Source organism: Denticeps clupeoides, chromosome 19, assembly GCF_900700375.1.
Source record: "Denticeps clupeoides chromosome 19, fDenClu1.1, whole genome shotgun sequence".
In the NCBI taxonomy this organism is placed as follows: domain Eukaryota; kingdom Metazoa; phylum Chordata; class Actinopteri; order Clupeiformes; family Denticipitidae; genus Denticeps; species Denticeps clupeoides.
In genome coordinates this window covers 13,783,661-13,810,356 of record NC_041725.1, presented here as the reverse complement: position 1 = coordinate 13,810,356, position 26,696 = coordinate 13,783,661, and the positions used below count along the sequence as shown (strand labels likewise).

The window sequence follows — 26,696 nt, the reverse complement described above, 5'->3', positions numbered from 1 at the left end:
GCCACTGTGGGCTGATGAAAGCCATTGTCCTGCAGTGTTGTTGAAACTCCATGATAGCCACCTGCCACTTGGAGACTTATTTCAAATGTGTTGAAATGTCCATATCTCCGTACAGGTAAATTCAGCGTTTTAAGAGGACAAAAAAATGCCTTGTTGGGTTGTGGTGTTACGTGAGTTGTGTTTTTGGTGATGTAGGAACACTGACATTTTTATTCAGATGTTGACATGTAGAGGTTTTTCTCTGTGTGTGTGTTCCATATAAAAGTTCGGCAAACGTTCTATTGCTTTGGAATACGAGCGTGTATTTCCGAACGTGGCACAGTGTGGAATTACCATTTCACCCTGGCAAGCGCATGCAAATTTGATAGGTGACAGGAGCCAGTCTCTCCCACCGAGGGCTCCTCCGCAGTCAAGGAATGGGTGACTCCAGCCCCTTCTCTATATATTGTTTGACGCCCATCGCCGAACACCGCGTTTGATAGCGGCGAACGTTCCCTCCCGCCCAGTGCTTTTCTGGGAATGACATGCCCGTTGTGCTCTCCTGCACTGTGTGTTCCCTGGGAGATAGGGAGCTTGAGTAATTTCTGTTTGCCTCACTCAGGCCCGGAATTGACTGGTGTGGTCGGTGATTTATCCCAGGCCTCCCCGCAGAATGCCAATACCGTTCGCACGGGGTCCATCTGTATCTCGCCGCGGCAGCCTTGGGACTCGCCGCGGTGGGTGTATTTGTATGCCACAGCCTGACTTCAGTAACAGGCGGTGAAAGCCGAGGTGCATGTGGCCATGTTTACTAAGGAAGGCGACGCAAATGGAAGTTATGCATTTGGGCCTTGAGGAAAGTGGGCTGTGACCCATGTGCAAATTCAAGGAGGCGTAATTGAAATGGCGAACGCTGCTTTCTCGTCCTTCTGAATTTACTTAGCGTGCTTGCATCCCAGTGTTGGGTCTGTTAATATGAAAAATTCGGCATCCTACATGGCCTGCGTCAATATGTCATAAGAATGAAAATGATGTGTGTTGTACGCCATGGGTGTCTGTCAGCAGAACCAACTCAGCAATTAAGACATTTTCTAAAAATAATTTCGGTCCCTCCAGTGCAGTGAAGGGTGTTTTTCCTATTTTCCGATTTGCTTTCATATCACTTTATACTTTGGTTGCAGGTTCTGGTTGCCTGGTGGCTGGTGGTCATCAACATGATTACCAAGTCATTTTTCCAAGTCTATTAGTATAATTTTTTTAAAATCCAAATCATAACATAAAGATAAAAAGTGCACTTTTACAGTGGTTGGCCAATATAATCCAAATCTCTCATCTTGGCCAAATTTAAATCGCATTCCGTTCATACCACACAATACCTGGTGGTAGTAGCCTAGTAAGTAACACACTTACCTATGAACCAGAAGAAAAATCACAGGTTTAAACCCCACTTACTACCATTGTGTCCCTGAGCAGGACACCTAGTCCTGAGTGTGTCCAGGGGGGACTGTCCCTGTAACTACTGATTATAAATGGCTCTGGATAAGGGATTTTGATAAATGCCATGTATGCAAATGCTTATGTTGAAATGTTTGAAATGTTGAAACCTTTAATCTGAGCAGAAAGACATTGAGAGGAACGGAAGGAGAGGAATTTCCACCAGACAGCAGTGATGTTTAAACAGTTTTTTTATAGTTTCTATAAATGAAGTGATTCATGATTGACTTATTATCATGCTCAACAGAGGGATATTGTATTGTTTTGTGTTCAAGTATTCAATTCAAGTATTCAAGAGTTGAAATTGTTTATTGTCATATGTACAGTACAAATTAGCTGCCCACACAATGCCAAATAAAATAAAAATAATAAGTAGAAAAACATGTGCAAAAGAGCTTAATGTCCAAGAATGGCAGTATGGGGTAGGTGATGATGTCCATTGGTCATTGTTTAAAGTTCAAATCAGTTGAATAACCTTCCTGTTCTTAAGCACATTGGTGACACTAATCGTATGCCTGGTGGACATCACAGCAGAGAACTGAAGTGTCAGAAGAAGGCCTCCCAACATCACAAACCATCTGCAAACCTCACCTGTTCTGTTGTTCTCCCCCAATTTGTCACCTGTTTGCATGTCAATAAATGTGACCCGGGTGTTGTAGGCAAAGGAGCACTTGGCTGGACACTTGAATGAATCGTTCTTTTATCTCTGTTCAGCGTTTATTAGCACAAGTCAAAGGTCCTTAATTAACATGGGTTTTGGCAGCGTTCAGGTGATCATAATGAATTGCTGTGCTTTTTGACTTAATTAGCCCCCGTTTTTGGGAGCGTTACCAGTTGTGTGTACACTAGCCTCGCGCCCGAGTGAATGAGCTTCAATAAGCGTCTGCCGCCAATTCTGAAGCAAAATTATGCAGCATTTTACACAAAAAAAGCCCTCCAATCAATTAGGGCCTTTTATGCTTCTCCTGAAAGTGGTGTTACTTAAGTAGAAACCCATCAGACACGACACTAAATTATAAATGGGAGGGCTTGTTGTCTAATTAGCGCTTTTTTCCATACCCCACCAACACATTGTTTTGGGAGTAGGGAGTAGCGTGGGACTGGGACGTGATTTGAGATGGTGTGGATCTCAGGCCGCGGTCAAAAAGTGAGGAGGGGCTGAGTGAGACCGTGAGCCCTGTGTCAATCTTACGGATTTAAAGAATTAAACAGATTTAAAGAAAGGGCTGCTTGCTAGGTATTGCTATCGTAGGAGGCTGGTAGTTGGTAGTTCCTCCTCTGTCACCCCCAAAGGTGAAGTTGATGCTGCTGCAGCTATTCTTCACAATAAAGCCAGAATGCAGATATACTATCAGCACTTTTATTTAAGAATTCTGATTGGTTGTTTCTTTCTTTCTTGATGATTTAAAATTTATGTTATGATGAAAAACCATGAAAAATGTAAGTCACACACCAAAATATATGTATACATGTGTAAGTGAGAAATTTTGAAAGAATGTTGTTGTATAGAGTTGCACATTTAAAACACAAGTTACATGTAAGTTATGTTTTACACTAGTCAAAATCAAGAAGTATGTGATTGTATTTTGGTGAGATTTTTCTGAGTACTTATTTGCAGAAGAAAAAAAATCTTCATGTGCGCTCACACATAGTTAATTACATGGTTATTATACATTTGTTACATGGTGTTGGAGCTGGCCTTAACTATAACCATGTTGAGTGTTTATCTTCAAGACTTTTAAGACTTTTTATGGGTTTATAAGTGAGAGGTTGTGTCTGGGTGAGTGGCTCTCCAGCTCCGTGGTAGAACCAGAATTGTTAGATGGCGTCTCTCTCCACTATCGACCTGATTGTGCGGCGGCGGTGTGCGAGAATTTCTGGAGATGAATCCCGCCATAGCGGGAATCCCTCGCACAGCTCTCATTTCGGCGCGTCTGGATTTCTCCCCAGGCAATATTTGCGTGCTCCCTGTATCTCACCTCCCCCCAGCGTCTCTTGTTCCTCGCGCTCCAGCGTGATTTTCTTCCGTTATATAAAACACACTCAGTCATTCGCGCGGCGCGGCCGCAGGTGGATCGCGCTGCCGTCTGAGAGCGCTGGTCTCATTTAGGTGCTTAAGTTGGCATCCATAATACGAGTGGAAAGTGATTAACTCTGCCGCAGTGATGGCCGCGGGCCTGCGGAACGTCTCGCTCCGTGATGAGAGTAATCTGCTGTCTCAGGTCTTCATTTTACCTTTCTGGAGCACAATAGGTGCAAATTACTGGAGACGGCAATTAAAGCTCCTCTGCGGAGATTGGGTGGCGAAGGTCTGCTCGTGTGAAAGGAGTGATTAATGAGGCGGCGTGGAAGAATGGCCGCGCCGAAGCGTTCTGACCAAACCCAGTTCTCACCATTCCGCCCTCCTGCTCCTTTCCCGCCACCTCGCCGTTGTTCTCCAGCAACCAGCCAATCAAAAGTTGTGCTCCTGCAATGCTTCGCAAAAAGGCAGGCTTTTCGGCCTTTGGCCTCGGGCGGAACTTTAAAGGACTGAATGTGCCATGTGGGAAGTTGCGGACTTGCTGTTTCGTTTTAATGGCTTTCACGCCGAAGAGCAGCGCGTGATTGAAATAATAAGCCTCCCGTTTACACCTCGTTCTTTTATGTGAATTTCGAGTGTGTTCACCCCACCACGCAAACACACACTCCTGATGTGCGCGTGGGGGTGAATATTTATACACACCGTGAGGCCTGTTCTGCCGGAGGATCGTACCATCTCCCCTCCAATCTGATTCCGGTTCCGGCTCCTGACGCCCGCTGGCTGGATTACATGTTAAAGTAGCGTGATTGATACAGAAAGCTCATGCGGGTTATCAGACGTAGACCCCGTCTGTACTGTACCGAACGCTGACTACTGTGTGGAGTGTGATGTTTCTAATCCCCTGCATGCAGCGCACATTCTCGCTGCATTAAGTAGAAGCAGTGATAGGCCGTCCTTGCAGGGAAGGGAAAATTAATTGAAAAAGCTATATTTCTCTGTTGTTATTATCTCCAGAGCCCAGAGGAAGTGATTCAATATTGTTTCCTTCTGCAACTTGGACACAGTGATTAAAAGCATAAGCGCGTCCGCATTCTTTTTCTAATAAGCCAGAAAGGCACTTTATATTTTGCCTTTTTGGCTTGGATGCAAGGCATGCAGGGCTGTGAGAGTTTACTGCTGGAGTTCCACATCTCCACGTCTTATGATTTATTAACAATTTGAATAGCGGAAAAATAAACCAGGATAAATAGCTTGGAAATGGGCATCGGTTTCATTTTTAATTTTTTTTTATGTGTAATTAATATTTTAGGTGGGCAAATAAACACAAATTCAGTATTTCTGCATGTGCTGGACCATCAGTTTTCTAAAGCCATTTAGGCATCAGCCTGTCCCATCAGCCATTACCATTTACCCAATCTCCAGAGTCTTTGAAACATTTTTTAAAAACATATTTTTTTAAAATGATCACCCTGCAAATAAACAGTAACCAAAAATCGACCACTGAAGTGCACTCGGCTAACAGTGTGAGCATACCGCAGAACCCCCCCACACACATTGGGACCAATTTAGGTCCTGACATTATACCTGCCCTGCAGCTAGGTCCCCCTTTTTTTCAGGATGACCCTGGAGGCGTCCATCACATTTTATCATATTTTAGCACTCATGAGCTTGTGATAAATAATGGCATTAAGGAGCAGTTCTGAATGATCTGAACACTTAACGGTGGATGAAATGTATAACATATTAACCTCAAGCAGGGTGGTGTTGTGGTTTAGTGTTGACGAGTGTATTAGAAGGTGTAATGTTTACTATGGTCCTGTCAGAATGATTGTACTGCATTTTAATCATCTTATTAATTATGTAAGATGATGAAACACTAGTGCTCTGCAAGTGAACCGCAAGCCAATCTATCACATGCAGTTTCTTTAGACATTTACATTTACATTTATAGCATTTATCAGACGCCCTTATCCAGAGCGTCTACAATCAGTAGTGGAGCAACTTAGGGTTAAGTGTCTTGCTTAGGGGTAGTAGGTGGGATTTGAACCTGGGTTTCTGGTTCATAGGCGAGTGTGTTACCCACTAGGCTACTACCACCCATAGACCATAGAGTAGATGGTCTGTGGGTTATGGTCTGCGGTGCATAACAGTGTGGTAACTACATGACACATTTAGTCACAGTTTATGTTAACTGGGGTATAACCTATGGCATTTGTCATTTAAATGTATGGCATTTATAAACATGACTAACACGTGTTTCAGTGTTAACAATTCACATTATTATGTGTATCTAATATTTATATTTGTATGGAATAATCAAACAATTTAAAGTAGTAGTTTGTACTTGAAATGAGAAGCATAATAATAATTAGCATTGTTACACATTATAATAATTTCACCTTAGTTCATATTAAGCCTAATTTGCATTTGTTGTGGCAGTCCAGATATTTCCAGATATTTGCGTGTTGTTGAATGTCTTCTCAACTGATCATGGATGTTAGATGTGGTGTAGCGAAGAGCACATGAGATCTGCCATTCTGCATTCAAAATACGGCATTTCGTATTCTAGATGTGAGCCTTGCTGTAGGAAGCGTACATTACAGCGAATACAGGGCAGCAGGGGATATATATATATATTCTGTTTGCACAACGGTAAACTCAGAGCTGTGTTTGGGGGGGAATTGGAAGAATAGCTCCTCGTAGACTTCTGTTCTGCCAAGGGTCAAAAGTGGACCCTAAACAACTTTTCCCGGCCGTCTGATTGAATTCTGCGCCCTTGTAAAAGTGCCTCTAAGGCCAAGCTTTTCACATTTATAAGTGAGGTTACCTCAGGGGTAACCTCGCAGCCCAGGCCCCCGTCTTCCACCCCGCCGCCGCCGCCGCCGCACCTGATTAGATGCACCGCGTCCAGCCCGTCACAATCATTCATTCCGCCGCGTAGCGCCATTGTTTGTTTGACAAACACACGTGCGGCGGCCTGATTGTGCGTGCGCGGGGGCCGGAGGCGAGTTATGCCTGGCTGATGGCGTGCGGAGGCCGGTTGAGCTGCGGAGCCTGGCGCAGCCGCCTCGGTAATAGTGCGGCCTATCAGCATGCTGCTCAGAGGCATGATGGGAATCCATAAGCCAAGTTATTTATGTCGCCTTCATGCTTCACGGGCCCTCAGACCTCCCCGTTCATCGCCTGGATGACAGGCTGCTTCCTGTCGCTTATCTCCCTCTCTTTCTATCTGTGGAACACACAGTCACAGACACATACACTCCAGTCGTGTCATCCCACCCCCCCTCATCTCTTTGTAACGTTTGGTTCGAAGACACGGTTTCACCCCCCCAATGCAAATCGGTCGAGATGACTGGGCGGTCGTCATGGCGCCTGTCGGTCGCTACCGCGCCAGCATCGAGCGTCGCGGCCGCTGAACTCGCCGCTGAATGACCCGACCTCACCTGTCCGACCCTCGGCTGCATACGCCGCTGGCAATTTATTCCATCGCTTAGCGCAACGACGGACGACTTTTGGACTGGCGCGGCTCCGCCGGGCTGTCAGCCCGTTGTCAGTCAGGGGAGCGTTACCGTGAGGCACCTGGGCCCTGTTTTCTGCATGCCTGCCTCGGCCCTCCGAGAGAAGGGCGCTTCGGGTGTGCTCTCCTCGAGCAGCAGGCATCGCTGGAGGTGGTCAATTTCATGCTTGTTGGCCCTCAAGAATAAAATCATTGATTGTTGTTTACTGGCTTCTTAATCATCGTTGTTGTGTGTGACGGGAAAGGCCAATTGGTTGGGAGCTTTTCCTGCTCCTTTTTCTTTCAACTCCGAGCTTCCCACCTAATGTGAAATGTTTAGACTTGATTTTTTTTGCAAATTTTTGTGCGTTGTGGGTGGAACGGGGATCTCATTCCCTCTTTTCCTCTCTCCTCAGTTGGTGGGTGGAGAGTTTGACCTGGAGATGAACTTCATCATCCAGGACGCGGAGAGCATCGGCTGCATGGTGGAGCTGCTGGAACACTGTCAGGTCACCTGCCAGGCCGAGATCTGGAGCATGTTCACTGCCATCCTGCGCAAGAGCGTCCGCAACCTGCAGACCAGTACCGAGGTGGGACTCATCCAGCAGGTGCTGCTGAAGATGAGCTCCGTGGACGACATGATTGCGGGTACGTCTTCATCAATCCGTCAGTCTGTCTTCACTCCCCAGGTTCTGGCATCAGTGGAGTGATAAAACGGCCGGGGCAACCGAATATGTCCAGAAATGCACTTAATAAATGCTGTCAGTTGGATATGAATAATTTATGCTTTTGTGTTTTTTGGTCATGTGATATGGCAGCAGGGGTAGTGGTGTCCTAGCGGATATGGAAGCGCTCTCATAACTGAAGGGTTGTGTGTTCAAATCCCAAACCACTAATGTTCAAAATGCTCTCAACTAACTGATTAAACTTTTTTTCTTAGGTGCACCAGCACAAACGATAGGTTCACAAATGTTTTGATCGAATCGCATTTAACATCGCAGCTTTACGGGTTCACTCTTTACTTTCTTTTCAAATCACTGTCAATATAGGCAATATTGACTTGTAAATTATTATCTAACAACCTGGTTAACATAAAGTTCTCTATTTGAAGCAAAATTCTACAAGAAAGGTAACTTACTAAAAATGTTTTGGTGCTTAAAGTGCTTCACTGAGCTGAAATTAAAAGAAGATAAATTAAATAAAAAGAAAATCTAATTTGAAAGTGCAAATGTTTTAAGGGGTTGAACCTGATTATCATTTGTGCCTGTTGCATTTAATGTGTTTTATAGATGCATTATGCATTATGCAGCATTTAATTTGTATCACTTTACTCGGGCTTGCGCAGTAAATGAGCGGTCAGTTGATGCATTTTGATTATCATGAAAGTGGATGCTGTGGTTAATAGCCAATGCTGATTACTTTCTGGTTGCACTTGAAATGAAAGCAATGAAAGTCTGAGAAGTCGGAAAAAACATTTATGAAGAATGACGTCAAAAAATGTATAAAAGACTTGAGCCAGCATCCACCACCACAATAGTATTAGGTTTGGACTTTTAAATAGCTGTAATTGTCGGGCTCAGTGTGGGGCAGTGGTGGCCTAGCGGTTAAGGAAGCGGCCCCGTAATCAGAAGGTTGCCGGTTCGAATCCTGACCCGCCAAGGTGCCACTGAGGTGCCACTGTGCAAAGCACCGTCCCCACACACCGCTCCCCGGGTGCCTGTCATGGCTGCCCACTGCTCACTAAGGGTGATGGGTTAAATGCAGAGGACACATTTCACTGTGTTCACCGTGTGCTGTGCTGCTGTGTAGCACAATGACAATCACTTCTCTTTGTCAGTGTAACTTTTAAGGCCTGTATCTGACGGGTCCAGGCTACTCACCTCTCTCTCGGTGCAGCACGCGAACTTTCAAACGTCGAGTAATATCTGGACCATGGCCAATCAGAGACCAGCCCCGCCCTTCACGATCTCTGATTGGTTTAGAATTCAATATGTTCCTGATATGTCTCTGTTCCTTGAACCACCGGGAGTTTATAAGACTTTTTTCCCCCGAACGGCTGATCGCACAGGTTCACACAGAGACGCGTAAAAGAGAAAATATATCAGAAAATGCTCGTTCTGGGACTTGGTCTTTCATTGTGGTTTCCGTGTGGATGCAAGGCCAGATTGGACAGAAATTTTACCGTTTCAGAGAAAGACGTGTGGATGGGGCCTTCGAGTGATGGGTTAAATACAGAGGGCACATTTCATTGTGCCGACGTGTACTGTGCTGCAGTGTATCACAATGACAAAAACAATCACTTTAACTTTCAATGGCCGCAGTCATGTGGAGCGTGATGGGACCAGATTGTTTTTCTTTCCTAAGCAATGAATTTTGCACAAGAACTTTTACAAGCACTATTAAAATTTCCTGAACCAAAAAAATGTTTTTCGTGGAGCAGGGCAGGTCAGATTGGTCTGATTAACCTCTTCTCAAGAGGCGGTCAGCCCATAACGTCACCGCTGGACCAGGCCCAGCACCATTTTGAATGAATTCCTATGCAGAAAAATATGGGTTGTTTTTCTTATTTGCGTTGATAAAGATACATTAATTCCAAAAGGGCTTAGGGAGGGTTTAAGCGGAGCGGCACACAACAAATGCAGGGATTTCTCGTGAACTTTCACCAGGTTTTGCAGACCCCACGCTGCGCAGCAATTAAGCGCACATTTTTTGCCAGATTAATGCTGCCTCGAGAACATCCCTTCACCCCCCACCATGTGTTCAGCCACTTCAGTTGATCTCGCTGCAGAGGCGGATTTGACCACAGGTCTCTCCTGCGGCCGCGGGGCCTGAGAAATGTAATCCAAGGTTTTATGGTCACATGGTATTAAAGAGGATATGTTGCTTTTTCTGGCTTATTCGCGCTTCCACTGCACTGCAGAGGTCAAAGATTACATTCTGCAGTCCCCTGAGAACAGCAGGTATGGGTGAAGAACACCAGAAGGGTCCTGTGTCCCAACTTCAGGAATGGAACGCATGTGGATTAAGTTGATATCTTTGCTGTGGTGAAATCCATCGGCTTAGGGAAGAGGAGATTGAGGAAGAAATCTCATTAGTTACAGTCTGTTTCGTAATGAGATTGAATGGCAGCTTAGAGGAATATTAAATTTTTTTGCTTTAAGAATGATGTTCAAGAACGATATTTTAGTTTGGCATTCATCTCAAATTAACCCACCCAACCCCCCATTTTTTTAATTTGTAGGCACTTTGTTGCATCAGCATTTCTTTAGATTGTAGTTTGTCTGACATATGCCACGCTACGCAAGGCTCCGATCACATATATCACCCTCATCGCTGGTGATGAAGCATTAAATGAAGACATTACCCGGTGCTGATAGACTGCTGGAGCCTTACTTAATGCTCCTCAGTTTATCACTGCCAGTGAACAGCCCCGAAGTTACGATGGGTATTGCTGGAGTAGCAACTACTGAAAAAGCATCCCTGTGCACGTTAATATTTGCAGACTTGGTGCTTATGGGGATATCGTACATTGGTGCAGTTTAGCATGAAGACATTTAATGGCCGTGCGTAATTGTTATTGTATTAATCTGTTTTTAATCTAGATCTTCCTTCTTGCACAAATCTCGCCTTTGAATATTTAAAGACCTGGTCTCCCATCTTTGTCTTTTTCTTTCATTTTAGTGAACATGTTTAATGAAACCAGGCAAAGTGGATGTAATATATGACATTTTATAGACATGTATTGTAAACCTTTGACTTTGTAATGGTAGCCATCCTGTAATCATGGTCAGTTTAACAAATTAATCCAAACTCTAAATAAAATGTCATATTTTATAATGAGGAACATTAACCCGATATGGAGTTTAATATGTGTTAATCAATTGAAATTTGAAAGCATTTTTGTATGCACTGGTATCATTGCACTGGTATCATTAGCATTTGCTACTAAGGTCAATAGAGAAATGATGTTGAATTCTGTCCCACTGGTTTTAGAGAGTCTTGTTGGAAGCTGTGAGAACAATTAACATAACACAGCTGCATTAATTACTGATAAAACATGTTCAGCTAATTACTGATTAATGGTGAACACATGACAAGCGCTGAAATGTTCCCCTGCAAATTTGATGTTAAAAGTGTACCAACAAGCATATTTATGAACATTTACAGAGGATGATGCAGGTCATCGAAAGTATCGGGTCAGTCGTGTCTTCTTTACGTTAGCGGTTCTTCTTTTTATGATGTTCTGTCTCTGTTTCCTCAGACCTGCTAGTGGACATGCTGGGGGTCCTGGCCAGCTACAGCATCACCGTCAAAGAACTGAAGCTTCTCTTCAGCATGCTGAGGGGAGATGGAGGCCTGTGGGTGAGTGACAGGACTCGGGTCACAGGAGAACAGCTCAGGGCAGGGCTGGGATAAAAATTCCTTTCAGATATTTGAATATTTACACACACACACACACACACACACACACAGACATATATAGGAACATTGGAACGTGAAAAAAATTGTACCAAATACAACAATCATCTGACCATTATGCTGCTCAAACTTGTTCAAGTGTATGTAATATTTTATGTGGATATGTTGGAAACATGTGGATATGTTGGTAATTATTGGCTCAGTTTGTTGAGATTATTAGAGGGGCAGGGGTGGACTAGCTGGTAAGGAAGGTTGCCTGTTCGTATCCCGATCCGCCAAGGTGCCACTGAGGTGGCACTGAGCAAAGCACCGTCCCCACACACTGCTCCCTGAGCACCTGTCATGGCTGCCCACTGCTCACCAAGGGTGATGGTTAAAAGCAGAGGACACATTTCGTTGTGTCACCGCATTCTGTGCTGCAGTGTATCACAATCACTTCACGATCATTACGTGTTTTTTTGATATCGGTTTTTGTCTGTATTGCTTTGTTGCTGTGCCACAGTGTCACAGTCTCTGCCTGAGTTGAGCTCAGACTGATGCTCTCAGACTCAGTATTGACTGTTTGCTGTGGACCAGACTGTAATTGACGGGCCACTGACTCGTGGTGGTTTCCCTGTGGTGGAAAGAGTTAGACACTTTTAGGTCTCTTTTAAAGAAAGTCCCTGACCTCTCATCCTCTCTTCCTCCCTCTGTAGCCAAAACATGCGATCAAGCTCCTGTCGGTTCTCAACCAGATGCCGCAAAGGCACGGGCCGGATACCTTCTTCAATTTCCCGGGACGCAGTGCTGCAGTAAGTCTCAACCCGCTCTGACTCAACAGGAAGTGTAACCAACTGAAGATTTAATTGTCTTTTTCTGTTCGACTTATTCATTTTTTGTTTTCAATACCCTGGGTTCAGAAAACCTGGTTGTTTTTACTTCGGTCCAACTCACATTGGAGATAAATGTGGGGATCAGTGCTTTTGATCATGGTAACAGGAAATGGCGGTTAATGAATGGAATATTCTGCAGAGCGTCCCGTTGTTGGCAGCAATTAGTTGCTTTGTTCCCTTTAAAGTCAGTCACTTTAAAAGGCTCATTGATTATTAGAAATCCCTGTTGCAGCTGAAAACAATAAAACCGGCCCAATTCAGACTGGTTAAGTATTTGGTGCATCAGCAAATGTGGGTTCGATTACAGAGTTATGTCACTTTTTTGGTTGGAAAATGACGTAACGTAATTGTTCAAGAGGCAGTGTACTGTTATTTGCGGTGTACTTTCAGCATTTAAATCATTTGTATGTGCTTTAGTCTGAGGTGTTCCTAACACATCGACCGTTTGTTCCCAGGCAATTGCTTTACCACCTATTGCTAAGTGGCCTTATCAGAATGGCTTCAGCCTGAACACTTGGTTCCGGATGGACCCCCTGAATAATATCAACGTTGACAAAGACAAGCCCTATCTGTACTGGTAAGTACGTTTCATTGAATTAGTGGATTTTCTGGCTAACGATGCTGACGGGCCGAAATCTGAGGAAATCAGGTCGTGTGGATTATCATGGAGGGTTTTGTCTTGCCGCTGCTTAAAGTTCCCCGCTAAACTTGCTAAACACATTTATGTTTGGTCCCGGGTGATTATGCCGAAGAGAGGGAACCGGGTCAGGTTTTTGTTCCTGATTAAACCAGATCCAGTGTGAACCGCGGTCGCCGGTTCAGGGCGGAATCAGAGGAGGAGAGCGCGGAGGGGGGGGCGCACCGTGGAAACGAGTATTCATTTGGTTTTTTAATGTCTGCTGAACAGAAGGAGCGTCTTGTGTAGAGACGTTGTGGGTAATTAGCACAGAGATCAATAGCCCGGAAGCCCGCTGTTTATCGTCTGCTATCAGAACCATCGGGGTGCGCGGCCTACAGGGAAGAGGCGGAGGAGCCGGGGGAGGGCGCGTGGAAGGAAAAAAGAAGCAGAACAAAGAGAAGTGGTGAGGGAAAGAAAACATGGAAGATGAAGAGGGGGGTAAGGAGAAGATGAAAGGGATGGGGATGCGCGACAAGTGCGTCTGTTTTTCCTGTCGCTCCTGTCTCACCCGCATTCCCGGACTCCAGTGGTTGTTACTGGAGTGGAGGAACGTAATGGTCTACAAACTCAGCTGTGGACCGCTGGTGAATCCCTGGTGATCTTGATTTGCATCCCGTTTCATCTGAATTGAGAACATGGTACAAATTGGGGACATTTACAACAAGCAAATAGAATACATTTAAACGGAATGTCAGGCTCCTGTCTAGGGCAGGATGGGACACTGCTGCATTCAAATGAAAAAAGGAAGAGAAGGTGAGCTCCAGCTCCCAAAGCGGCCACAGACATAACGGTCAGCAGGACACGCAATGGTCAATCATGCACCAAGAAACAATATTTTAAACATTATGAATGTGACAGATGAATTAGAAATGACTCATTCCTCTATCAGCGGACATCACTGTCTCTGTTAAATCTGTTTACAGACCAATTCAATTCAATTCAAACATTTATAGGAAACATTTTAGGAAAAGGAAACTGAGGCCCCTTTTATTCTGGCTGCCCACTGCAGGAACTTGCAGGCTTCCTGCAAACACAGAACAGAAACACACCAAAAAACCAGGACGTAACAATCGTTGACATATTAAAGAGTCTGGGGTAATTATTGCATTACGCTTATTCTGGATAGTGGTGTCAGATAAGAAGGCCAGTTTTCTTTATCATTATGGGATCCACCAGATCCGGACGATTGGTATTCTGGCTCCATTGGCCTGCTGGCAACTCCTTGGTAAAACAGGACGCGGAAGTGTGTTGATGTCCTTTGCTAATCCTGTTTATGCCTTTGGCTGCTGGTGGACGGCAGCCCAGCGCCATTATGCGAAAAGCAGCATCGCTTCTCTGCGCCACTCATGCTAATGCAGGAATCTAATCAACAGCAGGCAGCCTCTCTCCCTCCGTTGCCGCCCCGTGAACTGACTCAGGATCAGCCCTTCCTGCTCGGGCTCAGCATGTACCCCCGGATGTCCACAGATCCCAGATCAGCCTTAATCGCCTTGCCTTATCAGCTTAGCCAGTCTACGGATCGCTGGTCTCAGCGGAGTCTTGGAGGAGGAAGGGGAAGGACGGCCCGTCGCATGGAGGTCATTACTGCTGGCCACTGCCGACTCTGAGACCCTGCGGGCGGGCGAGGTGACTGCTGAATGGCGGGATGGCTCTGCTCAGCTGGCGGGGGGTTTCAGATGAAGGGCATCCCGTCAGCAGGGTAGGCAGATAGAGGGAGAGAGTGTGGAGGGAGCCAACTCAGCCAAATCATTCATCAGCCAATCTGAAGAGAGTGAGATGGCAAAACTCGCATGTTTTGTCACCGGTGTTCCCCAATGCCAAACATTCATCAGCAGATCTTCCCCCTGGAAAAGGAAGTTGATTTACTGACGTGTTTTCGGGTGGCAATTACGAGCGTATTCTCTTTTAAAAAAACGGAACAGGAGTGGATAATGTCATCCACATTGGCATCCGTCATGGTGGTCTGCCAACAGTTATGGCTCCAGGCCCTTACCCCATAATTTATCAATTTATTTATATATAGATTTTCCTTTCATCACACAAAACTTTGGAGCATTTCCCCAATCGACCTTGACTTTGTAGTTAGCTGTTTAATTATCCTATTTTCTGTTGGCAGTGGCAGCAAAAAATTACAATGACAATTCATATTAATTCCAATTCCAATTCAAGATTGATTCAGAAATTTCAACATTTTATTCAGGTCTTTCAGTTACAAACGAAACCGCTTTTTTTTCTGTAATTGGTGAAGTACTTTATTACATAGTAATGTGATTTTGACTTGTGCTGTCTATTAACCCTAACACTCTGGTTACGTTGTCACATGACATGGTCTAAAATACACTTACAGTATAGTCATTTGGGACAACGAAGAGAATTTGGAACCAAATCATGTTGTTTTTGAAATCCTCATGATTTTATTAGTTAATAAATGGTTTATTTTCCCTGGTGTCTTTGGTTTCAGACTGGCCGTATCAGAGAAAATTGGGATAAAAATCTAAGTGTTACAGTTCTACTGTTCATATGCGATTTTAATCTCTGTGTCCTTGCAGCTTTCGCACAAGCAAAGGAGTTGGGTATTCGGCACACTTTGTTGGCAATTGTCTGATTGTGACCTCACTGAAGTCAAAAGGCAAGGGATTCCAGCACTGTGTGAAATACGACTTCCAGCCTCGCAAGGTGAGTGCTGTTTTCACCCAATTTTCACTTCTGACCCATGTCTTTAATGCAATCCCCTCTCATACAAATCCTCCTGCTACTAATGAGCTTGAGCCTATGTTCGTACCAGGGGGTCTGAATGAGTAATTAGTGAATTGAAATAAATGACAATAAATGACATTATTAATGGTTTATATTATACTACAGAAGGATTTGCAGCATGACTCAGTCTTTTTAAAAATGTGTCATTTTTAGTTAATCTTTCACATTCTTTTAATGTTAATGTTTAAAATATTATGTGTGCGTTTTTCATATTTCATAACAATAGAAAGCACTTTCAGGAAATTACTGGAAGCTTAAAGCCTGCTATTTTTTTCTCTGCCTTACTAGGAGTTTTTCCTTGCACGAAATATGAGACATCAGCTGTGGCTGACCGACATCTGTCCAAACCTAATCTATTGCCCCCAAGGGATATTTCATATTTTAGTGTAACAGGCACAAATGCTAATAACAGATGCCTGTAACTGCTGATGTGGGCCGGGTTGATTGAAGCAGTTAAAAAGCTCTTAGCTGTAATCCCTGCCTCTGCACTGCTGACAGGGTCTGCAACCTCTCCTCAGCCCGCCCGTTTCCTCACATAGCCAGCGCACACTAATTCCGCTGTTTCCATGATCATATGCACCGGTAGCCTATTCCTGGAATTAATAAAAAAAGAGGGCAGAAAAATAAAATAAAAAACAGCCCATTTCTAGGTAAATATCTGTTCTTTTTGCTCAGTGCACTTGCAGAGTCATTAACAAACCGTGATTTTTTTTTTACTGTACTATATAGAAAGTCAGTGACCCTCAGCAGTAGAATGGCTACTGTAGTGAATAGCAAATGTAGCGTACATACTTTGCCCATTGAATCTGAGTGAAATGAAATGTCATTTATTGACATTAATATATGTTGGATGATGGATACTCTGCCTCTTGCCTTCTACTCCATGCGACAAATGCAGACGAAAGTGACATGAGAAGCAAATATTACATTTATGGTATTTATCAGAAGCCCTTATCCAGTGCCACTTACAATCAGTAGTGACAGGGACAAGTCCCCCCTGGAGACACTCAGGGTTAAGAGTCTTGCTCAGGGACACGTAGTGTAGTAAGTGGGATTTGAAGCTGTGACTTTATGGGCATGTTACCCACTACCTACTTACCTACTACCAAATACGAACTTTAACATGTAGAGGGACATAAAATATGTTTGACATCACTTTACTCTACATTTCATGAATACCAGAGTATTTATTTTAAGTTTCTTCAGATTAGCTTTTTTTTTTTAGGAATCGAATATGAATTCTGAACTGATTAAACATAAACATAGCCATTGGAGTAGTGGCTAATCTGTGGATGGATAATTTGTCCTGGATAATCAGACTGAGTGACATAAATCTAAATGAATGGAAGCAAGACCTTTGGTATGCTGTGCAGTGGCATTTTTTACTGTATGCTGTGACAGTTTGACTGCCTGGTTCCTTTTTCTCTTGCTTCCTCGAGCAGACGTTAGGAAAAGCAAAGGGCTGATGCAGAGAGGGAGGGAAGACAAATCACAGTTTGCTTTAGTACTCCTTTGTCTTTGTTTTTTGCACTGTGGTGTCCTGGTTGGTAAAGTGGCAATTAAAGTGACGCTGCGAACACACTTCTGAACAAACAACAGTTTCGAACGATAAAAAATGTGTGTTCGTGGATTGTGTACAGCAGAGCCTGGTCTCGTTCTAAGATTGGATGCTGCTTGCTTTCTTACATTTGTCTGTGTAACAACTATTTCTTTACCGCATGCATGCTGAACAGAATTTCAGTATCAGTCACTGGATAAGGATGTGGCAACAGCAAAGAACAGCAAAATGTATGCCATTTAAATGTATGTCATTGGTATGTGGAGAGAAAAATGCTTGGATCCGTAATTAAGAGTTAGGGAACTGAAAACTTTATACATCGGTACAGAAATTATGACGATAACCAGGTGACTTAAGCATTTACACAGATTTCTAAATGATTTGATCCATAAAAACGACCCTGTCAATCATTTAATGTGGGGGGAATGCTGTTCAACTCTTAAAGCTTAAAGCAATAATGGGCTTTCCTGGTTTAATTGCGTTGATTAAATGAGATTTTTTAAAAGGTTATGGCCCCTTTAAATTCATCTGCATTCATCAGATTTTATTTCCTGTGCACATGTAAATGAAGTGTTTAATTCCTTTTGATCTGCAGTGGTTCAACACGGCAGATTTCCTGCTTCAAGGACTTAACCGATCCTTGTCTGAGTAGGTGAATTGGTTAACATTTCTTTTTTTTTTTCACCAGCTGCAGTCGCGTGAAGTTATAATCCAGACAGGTCATTGTCTACAGCATACAAAGCATTTCTTTTTTTCAGTTTTTGTCCGAGTATTTTGCTTTTTCTTTTTCCATCGCATCTGCAATACAAAAGTCCTTCAGACTGGAGTCTCCTCCTCCTTGTGTCGCGTAGACATTTTATATCATTCTTCAAGGCATCTTCAATCAACAGGCTGTTTTTTTTTTATTCACTTGAGGCATGTTTTACTCTTAATGTTTATGTGCTAAAAATGTATATATTGAGCCTTCTTGCTTCATAGGGGAACCTGTTGCTGTGGGAAGGTGATGTTAAAAACGTCTTTGAAAATTGAGATCGTTCATCCTTCCGTTAACATGGATTATGTTTCTTCCTTACAGCTTTACATTTAATTACAGGTCAGACTCTGGATCAGCTCATTTATGAATACATTTTCCACATCCTGGACATTGGAGTGAACCACAGGATCATTTGATATCTGCACGCTGTGACCGGTTTATGCATTTTTCAGGAGCAGCTCTGAGAGGAAATGAGCACAAGCAATCCCGCTTCTTTCATTTTTTGATTCTTCATATGCATTTTGCAGGATGGAGCTTAAGGCAGATTTGAGATGCTTGTACTGCACCATAGCTTGTGTTTGAAGACATTTCAGCAGTTTCTGCCCGCAGTCTGTCTGGGCATTTCTTCCTCTGCCGTAGTTCCCTCTGCAGAGAACAGCCCGTCACCAAAGCTACAAAATTACAATAGAATATCACAGAAATATCACAGCTCTTGATGCCATAATGACTTGCAAACACACGCATCCAGTTAGCTAAGTCTGGTAGAATGGCAGAAAACAACAGCATATTTAATTTTATTTCTACCACTGTACAGACACACAAGAACATACACGCTGTGTCACATTTCCAGAGCAGAATGCCTTAGTCCTTCTGCCCATGCTCTGATCTATAATTAATATCCCAATGCAAATTTTTGCACATTAGGTTCTGAGCCCTGTGGCTTTGCTTAGTTTTGGAAATTTGTACTTCTTAAAGAAAGGGAAACGGATGCCAGAATGTGTCCTCCTCTCTTTTAATAAGTCTGATTTTTTATAGAACTTTAAGTGGGACGGTGAGCTTTTGCCCTCAAATAACCCAGGTGCTAGGAACCATCCTGAACCTTGACCCCTGAAAATGGCAGGAAGGATGCTGGTGGCCCCGGGGTAATTTTTTATGTTTTTTTTTTTTTCTGCAGTGGTACATGATCAGCATTGTACACATCTACAACCGCTGGAGGAACAGCGAGATCCGCTGCTACGTCAACGGTCAGCTTGTCTCCTATGGCGACATGGCATGGCACGTCAACACCAACGATGTAAGGCACCCTGCCTCGTTTTCTTCTGCTTTTTCTTTCTCCCACCCCCTTCCTCCCACACCGGGTCTGGCTTCTTTGCATTGTTTGTTTGGGATGTGCGTTTGCCCCCAGGCGCCACTCAAAGCGTGGTGTTTGATCCTAATGTGCGGTGTGAAATTCTGAAACGAAAGATACGTAAATCCCCAGCAGAGCTGCAGAAATGTCAGAAATGTGTGGTTAACATTTTGGCAGAGCATTCGTACTGATCTTCACACTGAATATCCATTTGTCACCGAGGTACCGGGTACAGAGAAAGAGGACAGGAATAGAAAGATTGAATATAAAAAAAACCCCAGAAAGGATCCGTTGGCAAACAGAAGAGAAAATGTCTGGCTTGAGGCGAGGCTTGGAGTAAACACGAAGTAAAACAGAAGAGTTTTGATGGTGAGCTAATTATTCTGCTGAGCATAAATTCACACTTACCTCAGTGCTATTCCTCACCAAATCTCGCTGAAGGGCATTTAGATCTCCACTGCGGCTCCAGAGTGGGCGGCGTCCAATCATTTGTACGATAATGAATAGGAACCAGTTGGACCACCCCCCCTTCACCGAGTTCACCTTACAGTAAGAAGGGATCTGAACAGCCCCCCCGCCTTGGTGTAAAGCCTGCTGTCGTTGTGATGCTTTGTAATTATCGAGATAATTCACATGCACCTATAATTGCTTTGCAACTCCAGCTCTCATGCAATGTTCATGCAAAAAAAAAAAAAAAAACGTGTCCAGCCTTAGGGCCAGATTTGCTAATAGCTCCAGCTTGTACTTTTATTTGGTCTCTTCCTTTTTTCAACCAAATCGATACCTTATTTTCCTAAGCAGTTGCTGTCTTATTTGTTGGACAATAGCTGACAGGCTTTAGAGACCATTAGACATCTGATTATTATAGGAAGTGCTACAGAAGTTGAGAAACCATTACATGAATCCCCGTTGCAGAGCTACGACAAATGTTTCCTGGGATCATCTGAGACGGCGGATGCTAACAGAGTGTTCTGCGGGCAGCTTGGGGCCATCTACGTGTTCAGCGAGGCGCTCAATCCCGCTCAGATATTTGCAATTCATCAGCTGGGACCCGGTTATAAGGTACGTACGGCTGTATCAGCCTTTGAAATCAATGCATCCTCGCGGCTGGCTCTGCAGTCTGAGAGGTGCGCAGACATTGGGCCTTCGAGTGTATACTTTAATTAACACATACGCCATACAAGATCATACCTCTTGGTGTTATTTCATTTTTTTCTTGATGGACCTGTAGACAAACTATTTCTGTGATGTGAAAATCACCTCATCGCTCACTGTTGATAAAATACGTACAGATGGGAACGAATTTGAGTTATGAAAGAAGAAATGCACCTACCACCTCTCATAAGAAATGCATTTTAATGCATCATATATTACTGCTCATTAATGTGTGTGTGCTGTAAGGTTGCCAATTCGTTTTCTATAAATCACTGCAGCCTGTGTCTTCCCTTAAAAACCAGGCAGTCAAGGGCTGCTTAAAATATCTAGAATATTGATAATATCTAATTAGGTGAGAGCTTACTTGGCAAAACACACGCTTGTGGCAAAGAATGTTTGATATTAATTATCATAAATTGCTTATCTTACTTTTGAAGGTAACAGCCTTGAAGCATGGCATCGGGAGACGTATTACTGCATGCAAATAATGTGTGTAAATAACAAATATATTGATAATAAATGATCAAAAACCCTTAAATAATCCAACATTATTGAATGGGTTGGTATTTGAGATTTCTTTGTTTTTTTGTTTTTTTTCTGGTCTTCAGTTAACAATAAGGGGGCAGCTACTCCTTCATTAGGTGGCATTATTCTTAATTTAGTCTTGTTTTGTACCTTTATTGCATTCAGCCTTGCCGAGGACAGACAGAGAGTGCTTTAAGGACTCGATGGCTTGGTTAATTCCTGGTCTTTTATCTGGGGTCTTGACAAATGGACTCAGTTGCACCTGTCGGAGGTGACATGGGTTGGGTATTTAATGGATTTTGTGTGGAAGGAACTGGAACCTAGGCTGTGCCAGAGATGGGCTGGCGTTCTATATGCGCGGATGACTCAGAAATCCCTGGAGAAATTCCTTTGGCGGTTTCTTTCTAATCGGTGCCGACTTGCCGTTTCCCTTATTAATTGTGGTTCCAGACCCTCCATTACTGTGTTCACACACACAAACACACACACACACATACAACGTGACCAGGTTTTAATGAAGTTGAAGGCTATTACGCACTGTGACAGGGTTATGAATAGGGTCTTCTCGGGCCAAGAGCCTGCCATGGGAGTGAGGCATTCTGGGTAGAATGACAGACAGTCCGTCTGTCAATGTCTGTCAACGTCTGTCATCGCTAGGTTAGTTGAACAGAATCCCACAGGTGCACCAGCACCTACCTGTCCTCACACCAACACTCTCACACACACAACGCACACTCACTAGCATTCTGTGGCTTTTTCACTCCTCTCTCAAACACTCATTCATTCACTGACTCACACACACACACACACACACACACATCTGGTAAGTTCACAGCTGTTCCAACCTCAACACATCCAAGCAGTGAGACAGTAGCAGGACCCATCTGCCACCAATTTTCATTAAAATAAGCTCCACTCATTCATCCCCCATGTCCTCCCTCTCAAGCTCCTGCATATCCCAACGGTGACTTTTAACAATTTAAAGCTATACTGCTAATCTAACGTCCGCCTGTGTTTGCTGTCTAGACACGCTGATGGCCCTGTCATCACGAGATGTGACAACAAGTGATTAAACCCACCGGGCCTCTGGGCTCAGAACTGCTGCGCTGGCTTGGCCTAGGTGCTGAGCGCTCCCTTTTGTCTCAGTGCTGGACCGAGTGGCTCCGGACACAGTGACGGTGGCGCTCCAGTGACGGGATGTGTGCGGACAAGGCCTGTAGGGGATATCCTGCCTGTTGGCCCGAACGGGCGCTGCAATTTGCGTGATTGCGTTTGCGTGGGTGTGATTGGCGTGACTCACAGGCACCAGGTGGTGATGTAAGAGGCTGGCTGCTTATTGCATGGAGAGAGAGCGGCAGGGTTTTGCAGCATTTTTTATTTTATAAAGCTGACACCATTGTTAATAATTTCACCTTTTTTTCCTAATAATTCTTCCCAGAACTCATGAAGATGCTGCTGTGAAAGTCATGAAACGCAGTAGAAAATTGCATATCAGCTTCCAGCATGAAGCTGTGGACTCTTAGCAAGGCTTTGTCGGTCCAGCTCCCTGCAACCGTGTGTTCTTCAGAGGGATTGTGCTGGGCTCTCGGGGGTCCCTGCACTCGTTCGCTGCCTGTCACCAAAGACAAATGTTGTGTCGCCGTGGGGGTCGTGCTACAGTAAAAGGCTAAATCTGATAAGCAGCGTTGCGTCACCATCAGGACTCTGTCATGGCGTGGTGAACCTGGGGGAGGGGGGCTAGGCTTGACAACCACCACAGCAGAAAATGCTGCTTCCTACACTTTTAGTAAAAAAAAAAAAAAAAAAAAAGGGCAAAATTGTGTTTTTGCAATAACGCTCTTGTTTATTATGTTTTTATTGCAGTTTGCTCTGAACAGTTTCTGTTCCCGTCCTTCTTCTCCTGTTTATACCCTGTTAGAAGGAAATTGGAATATGCAACATTTTCATTTAGGATCTAATACAACACTATAGGTAATTGAAATAAAAAAAAAAATGCTAAAATAAACAACGGTGGTGTAATTTTTCAGTTTATAAAATCACACTGTATTGTAATAGAATGTCCATACAATGAAAGATGTTACATTTTAAGAGTCATTGGGCTGAATACTCACTGGCTCAGTAGCCATCGCTCCTTATTCAGGACTCACACAGTATTTGCTCTCACATTCACCCCTACAGACAATTTAGAAGCGAGTGTTCAGCTAGTGTGCATGCCTTCGGCTGGTGGGAGGAAACCGGAAAACCTGGACAAAACCTGCACCGATACGGGGAGAGCATGCAAACGTCACCCATGGCTAATTACATTTACGACAATTACTTGTAGTATGCTCTCCCAGTATACTTCACAATTTGTAGTAATGCATTTGAATATGGCTTGTCCAAATCCATTTAGAATGCATTGCATAATTGGCACAGCTAATTGTCCCACTGAAACAGCAGAATTATATTCTGGAACAATATAATAGTGTTAATAATGGCTTAATCTCTTAGTGTAATGTGTTTTTTTTTTCCAGAAGTGCTGCATGTTCGACTGTTTGATAGAAAACATTCTATTTTCGGCTTTCCTTTTTTCTTTCGCCACGCCGTTTCGAGCTCCACGCCCATGTAAATTGTGTCTCTCAAGGCCTCTCCGCGCTGCTGTTCATTTGAAATGTTTCGCAGGGCTCTGCAGCAGGAGCCCCGACTGCATCTGCAGCCTTTTGAATGGGCTGATGTCACCGGCGCTACGCACCGTGGGCGACTGGAGTGGTTTCTGCAGCAGGTAGCACTTAAGCTGTCGATCCGGCAGCCGCGTGCGCTGCTGCGCCAGTCCGAAAGATGCGCCAGCGTTTTCTAAAGTGTTTCTCTTGGTCGATTACATTATCTGACAGGTTTGTTCAGGGCAACAGTTGTGTAGTTCATGAACAGGGTTAATCTGTGTTATTTGTAATTGCCTGTGCGAAGAGAATTGTTTTAGACCATGCTATCGACCAAGAACGCGAAACAGACGTTACACAGGCAAATAGCCGACATAACAGCCACACTCGTCAGGCATTTTTACTCCATCTCCAGGTGATCTCATATGCGAGAGCCAGAAAAGTCTTGTGAGGCGCTAAAACAGAAAAAAAAAAAAAACACACCAAGGAGGGCCAAACCAAAGACCTAGACCCCCTGAGTCTCTTCTTTCTTGCTAAACACACTCTCATCCTTTGTCTGATATTTCCGCTGGCCTCTCTGGGCTCATTTGCAAAGTAAAACCCCGACCTGTGTCATTATATTCCCACTGGGTTGAAGTGAGTGTAGTCAGGGAATACAGCGTGTATTGTGTTGTCCACAAGGCTGTAGGCTATTCCGTTTTCAAGCTTTTATGAAGCCCACAGCTGTCTTGAAAACAAGTCTTTGACCTGTGGAACATGATAATAAAATTAGCCGATGTATCCGATATAGCATAGGTGTGATGATGAAAAAAAACGTATATGCGTTTGTCATTAAACCCAGTCTGATGGTTTTCGTACAGAGCGGATGCCACAGTTGGAAAAATATGAACCTCTTTTTAGCCCGATAAAGTGTTTGGCTTCAATGCAGGGGAACAACACCACAAATTAGTATTTAAAAAGCTAATTGCCACCATCTCCCCCTCTCCTGACGGGAGTCATCATTACGTGTGCGTGAGTGTCTGCAAAGCCTCGTTGCACTTCACACATTTTGTTCAAATGTTGAACTTCCTCCAGCTGACTGTGTGTGAATTTGGCTACGGCAGAGCACATGTGACTCTTGATGTGTTGCTGCTTTAGGAGGCCGTGTTTTCTTAGCTCGGGATGAAGAACATTCTGACAAAGAAAGAAAGAAAGAACGGATTGAGAGGTGTCAGTGATGTTTCATTCTGTAAATGCATTGCTCTCTCTCTCTCCCTACCGTCTGCAGAGCACCTTTAAGTTTAAGTCGGAGAGCGACATCCACCTCGCCGAGCACCACAAGCAGGTGTTGTACGACGGAAAGCTCGCCAGCAGCATTTCCTTCACGTACAACGCCAAGGCCACCGACGCCCAGCTGTGCCTGGAGTCCTCGCCCCGGGAGAATGCCTCCATCTTTGTGCACTCCCCCCACGCCCTCATGCTGCAGGTGGGGGTCGCATGTGATCTGTCACCAGCTGCCTCAGTAAAGTGGCACGTAGCTGAATATCACCTGCAGATTATTTCCATGTAGAACTTATGGAAGCTCTGCAGGGTTGACTGCTGCTGTGTTACAGTATGGCTCATTTAATAGCACAGCAGTGTAATTTTGTGTATTAGGGGTGTATTTGTTTGCTAATGGTCTATTTTTGCTCCACCCCGTAGGATGTGAAGGCGATTGTGACCCACTCCATCCACAGTGCCATACACTCCATTGGGGGCATCCAGGTCCTCTTCCCCCTCTTTGCCCAGCTGGACTACCACCAACACAACGACAGCCAGGTGGAGACCACAGTCTGGTGAGTGAGGTCATCTCTACCAGCCAGATGCAGCTCAGGGCGAGTCTGGCTGACCCAGTGGCGCCGGGCCCTTGCTGGGGTCTGGAGGTTGCAGCTCTCTCGTCCCAGCTTCTTGCTGGAGCTCTGGCCACTTGGCACATACAGAGTCCCCTGTAAAGGGCTTTCTCCCTCTGCCATAAATAAAGGCCACTTTCTTTGTGGGGTGGTTTGCAACCCCACATTACAGTGAAATAACATGAAAAATTTGTGTATTAGTCAATCAATCAAGTCTCATTAATTTGGTTAATAGTTTTGATTTATTTTTTTTTGTCCTCTACGGTGTGTTATCCCCCTTCGTGTTTGACATAGATTTTTTCGGTGCACAGATGCCTGTAGTAGATGACTGTCATGCTGTGCTAAATAAATGGAAATCTTTTAATGGGAAAAATGCTGTGGTGCTTTAATGGTTCGTTTGGGCTTTGATCAGATCAAATGCAAACGTGGCAGGCTTGTTCAAATTCAAACATCAATTTAACTTTAATATATTGAATTTTCACTTTAGAGGTGAAAATGCTTTGCTTAGATTGCTAATATAGTCCCCCAAAATAATCCCCAGACTCATTTAGTACAGCTCAGTTTTTGTTAGGGGCAGTGGTGGCCTAGCAGTTAAAGAAGCGGCCCTGTAATCAGAAGGTTGCCGGTTCTAATCCCGAGCCGCCAAGGTGCCACTGAGGTGCCACTGAGCAAAGCAGTGTACCCACACACTGCTCCCTGGGCGCCTGTCATGGCTTCCCATATTATGTTGTGTGCACCGTGTTCTGTGCTGCAGTTTATCACAATGACAATCACTTTACTTTCACTGTCCTAAATGAGTTTTGGGGGGGCACATTTGTGGTAAGCTTCATGTTGTTACATATTTTGTGTGACTCAAAGGTTATTCACAAGGCATCATAATTCAAATAGTTAATTCATACTGCAGTGAAACAATCAGGTCAGTCAATCATTCAATCAGTCAATCAGCATGATCTATAATTTTGAGTGGTTGTAATACGATGCACCAAAATACAGCAATATCACAGTCAAACATCTAAAAAATAATCTTCAATACTAATGAATGTTCCATTACATAATATAACTCACTACAAGGCTACAGTTGCCTGGAAGCAAAACAGCAACAAACTGTGTGCTGTGAATTTGTATTCTCAGTCCAT

The 26,696-nt window shown here is 44.0% G+C and overlaps 1 protein-coding gene across 22 annotated transcripts in view; it reads left to right on the top strand.

Annotated features, from left to right (window-relative positions):
• The window catches only part of LOC114769588 (neurobeachin), a 206,101-nt gene that overhangs the window by 45,482 nt on the left and 133,923 nt on the right, over positions 1-26,696 (top strand). For all 22 annotated transcript variants that reach the window (XM_028962751.1, XM_028962771.1, XM_028962754.1 and 19 more), the window contains exons 2-10: positions 7,406-7,637; positions 11,251-11,351; positions 12,104-12,199; positions 12,736-12,857; positions 15,509-15,635; positions 19,203-19,322; positions 20,292-20,438; positions 24,960-25,157; positions 25,373-25,506. In XM_028962751.1, the coding sequence (XP_028818584.1) occupies positions 7,406-7,637; positions 11,251-11,351; positions 12,104-12,199; positions 12,736-12,857; positions 15,509-15,635; positions 19,203-19,322; positions 20,292-20,438; positions 24,960-25,157; positions 25,373-25,506 (1,277 nt within the window). The remainder of the gene's footprint in view (positions 1-7,405; positions 7,638-11,250; positions 11,352-12,103; positions 12,200-12,735; positions 12,858-15,508; positions 15,636-19,202; positions 19,323-20,291; positions 20,439-24,959; positions 25,158-25,372; positions 25,507-26,696) is intronic.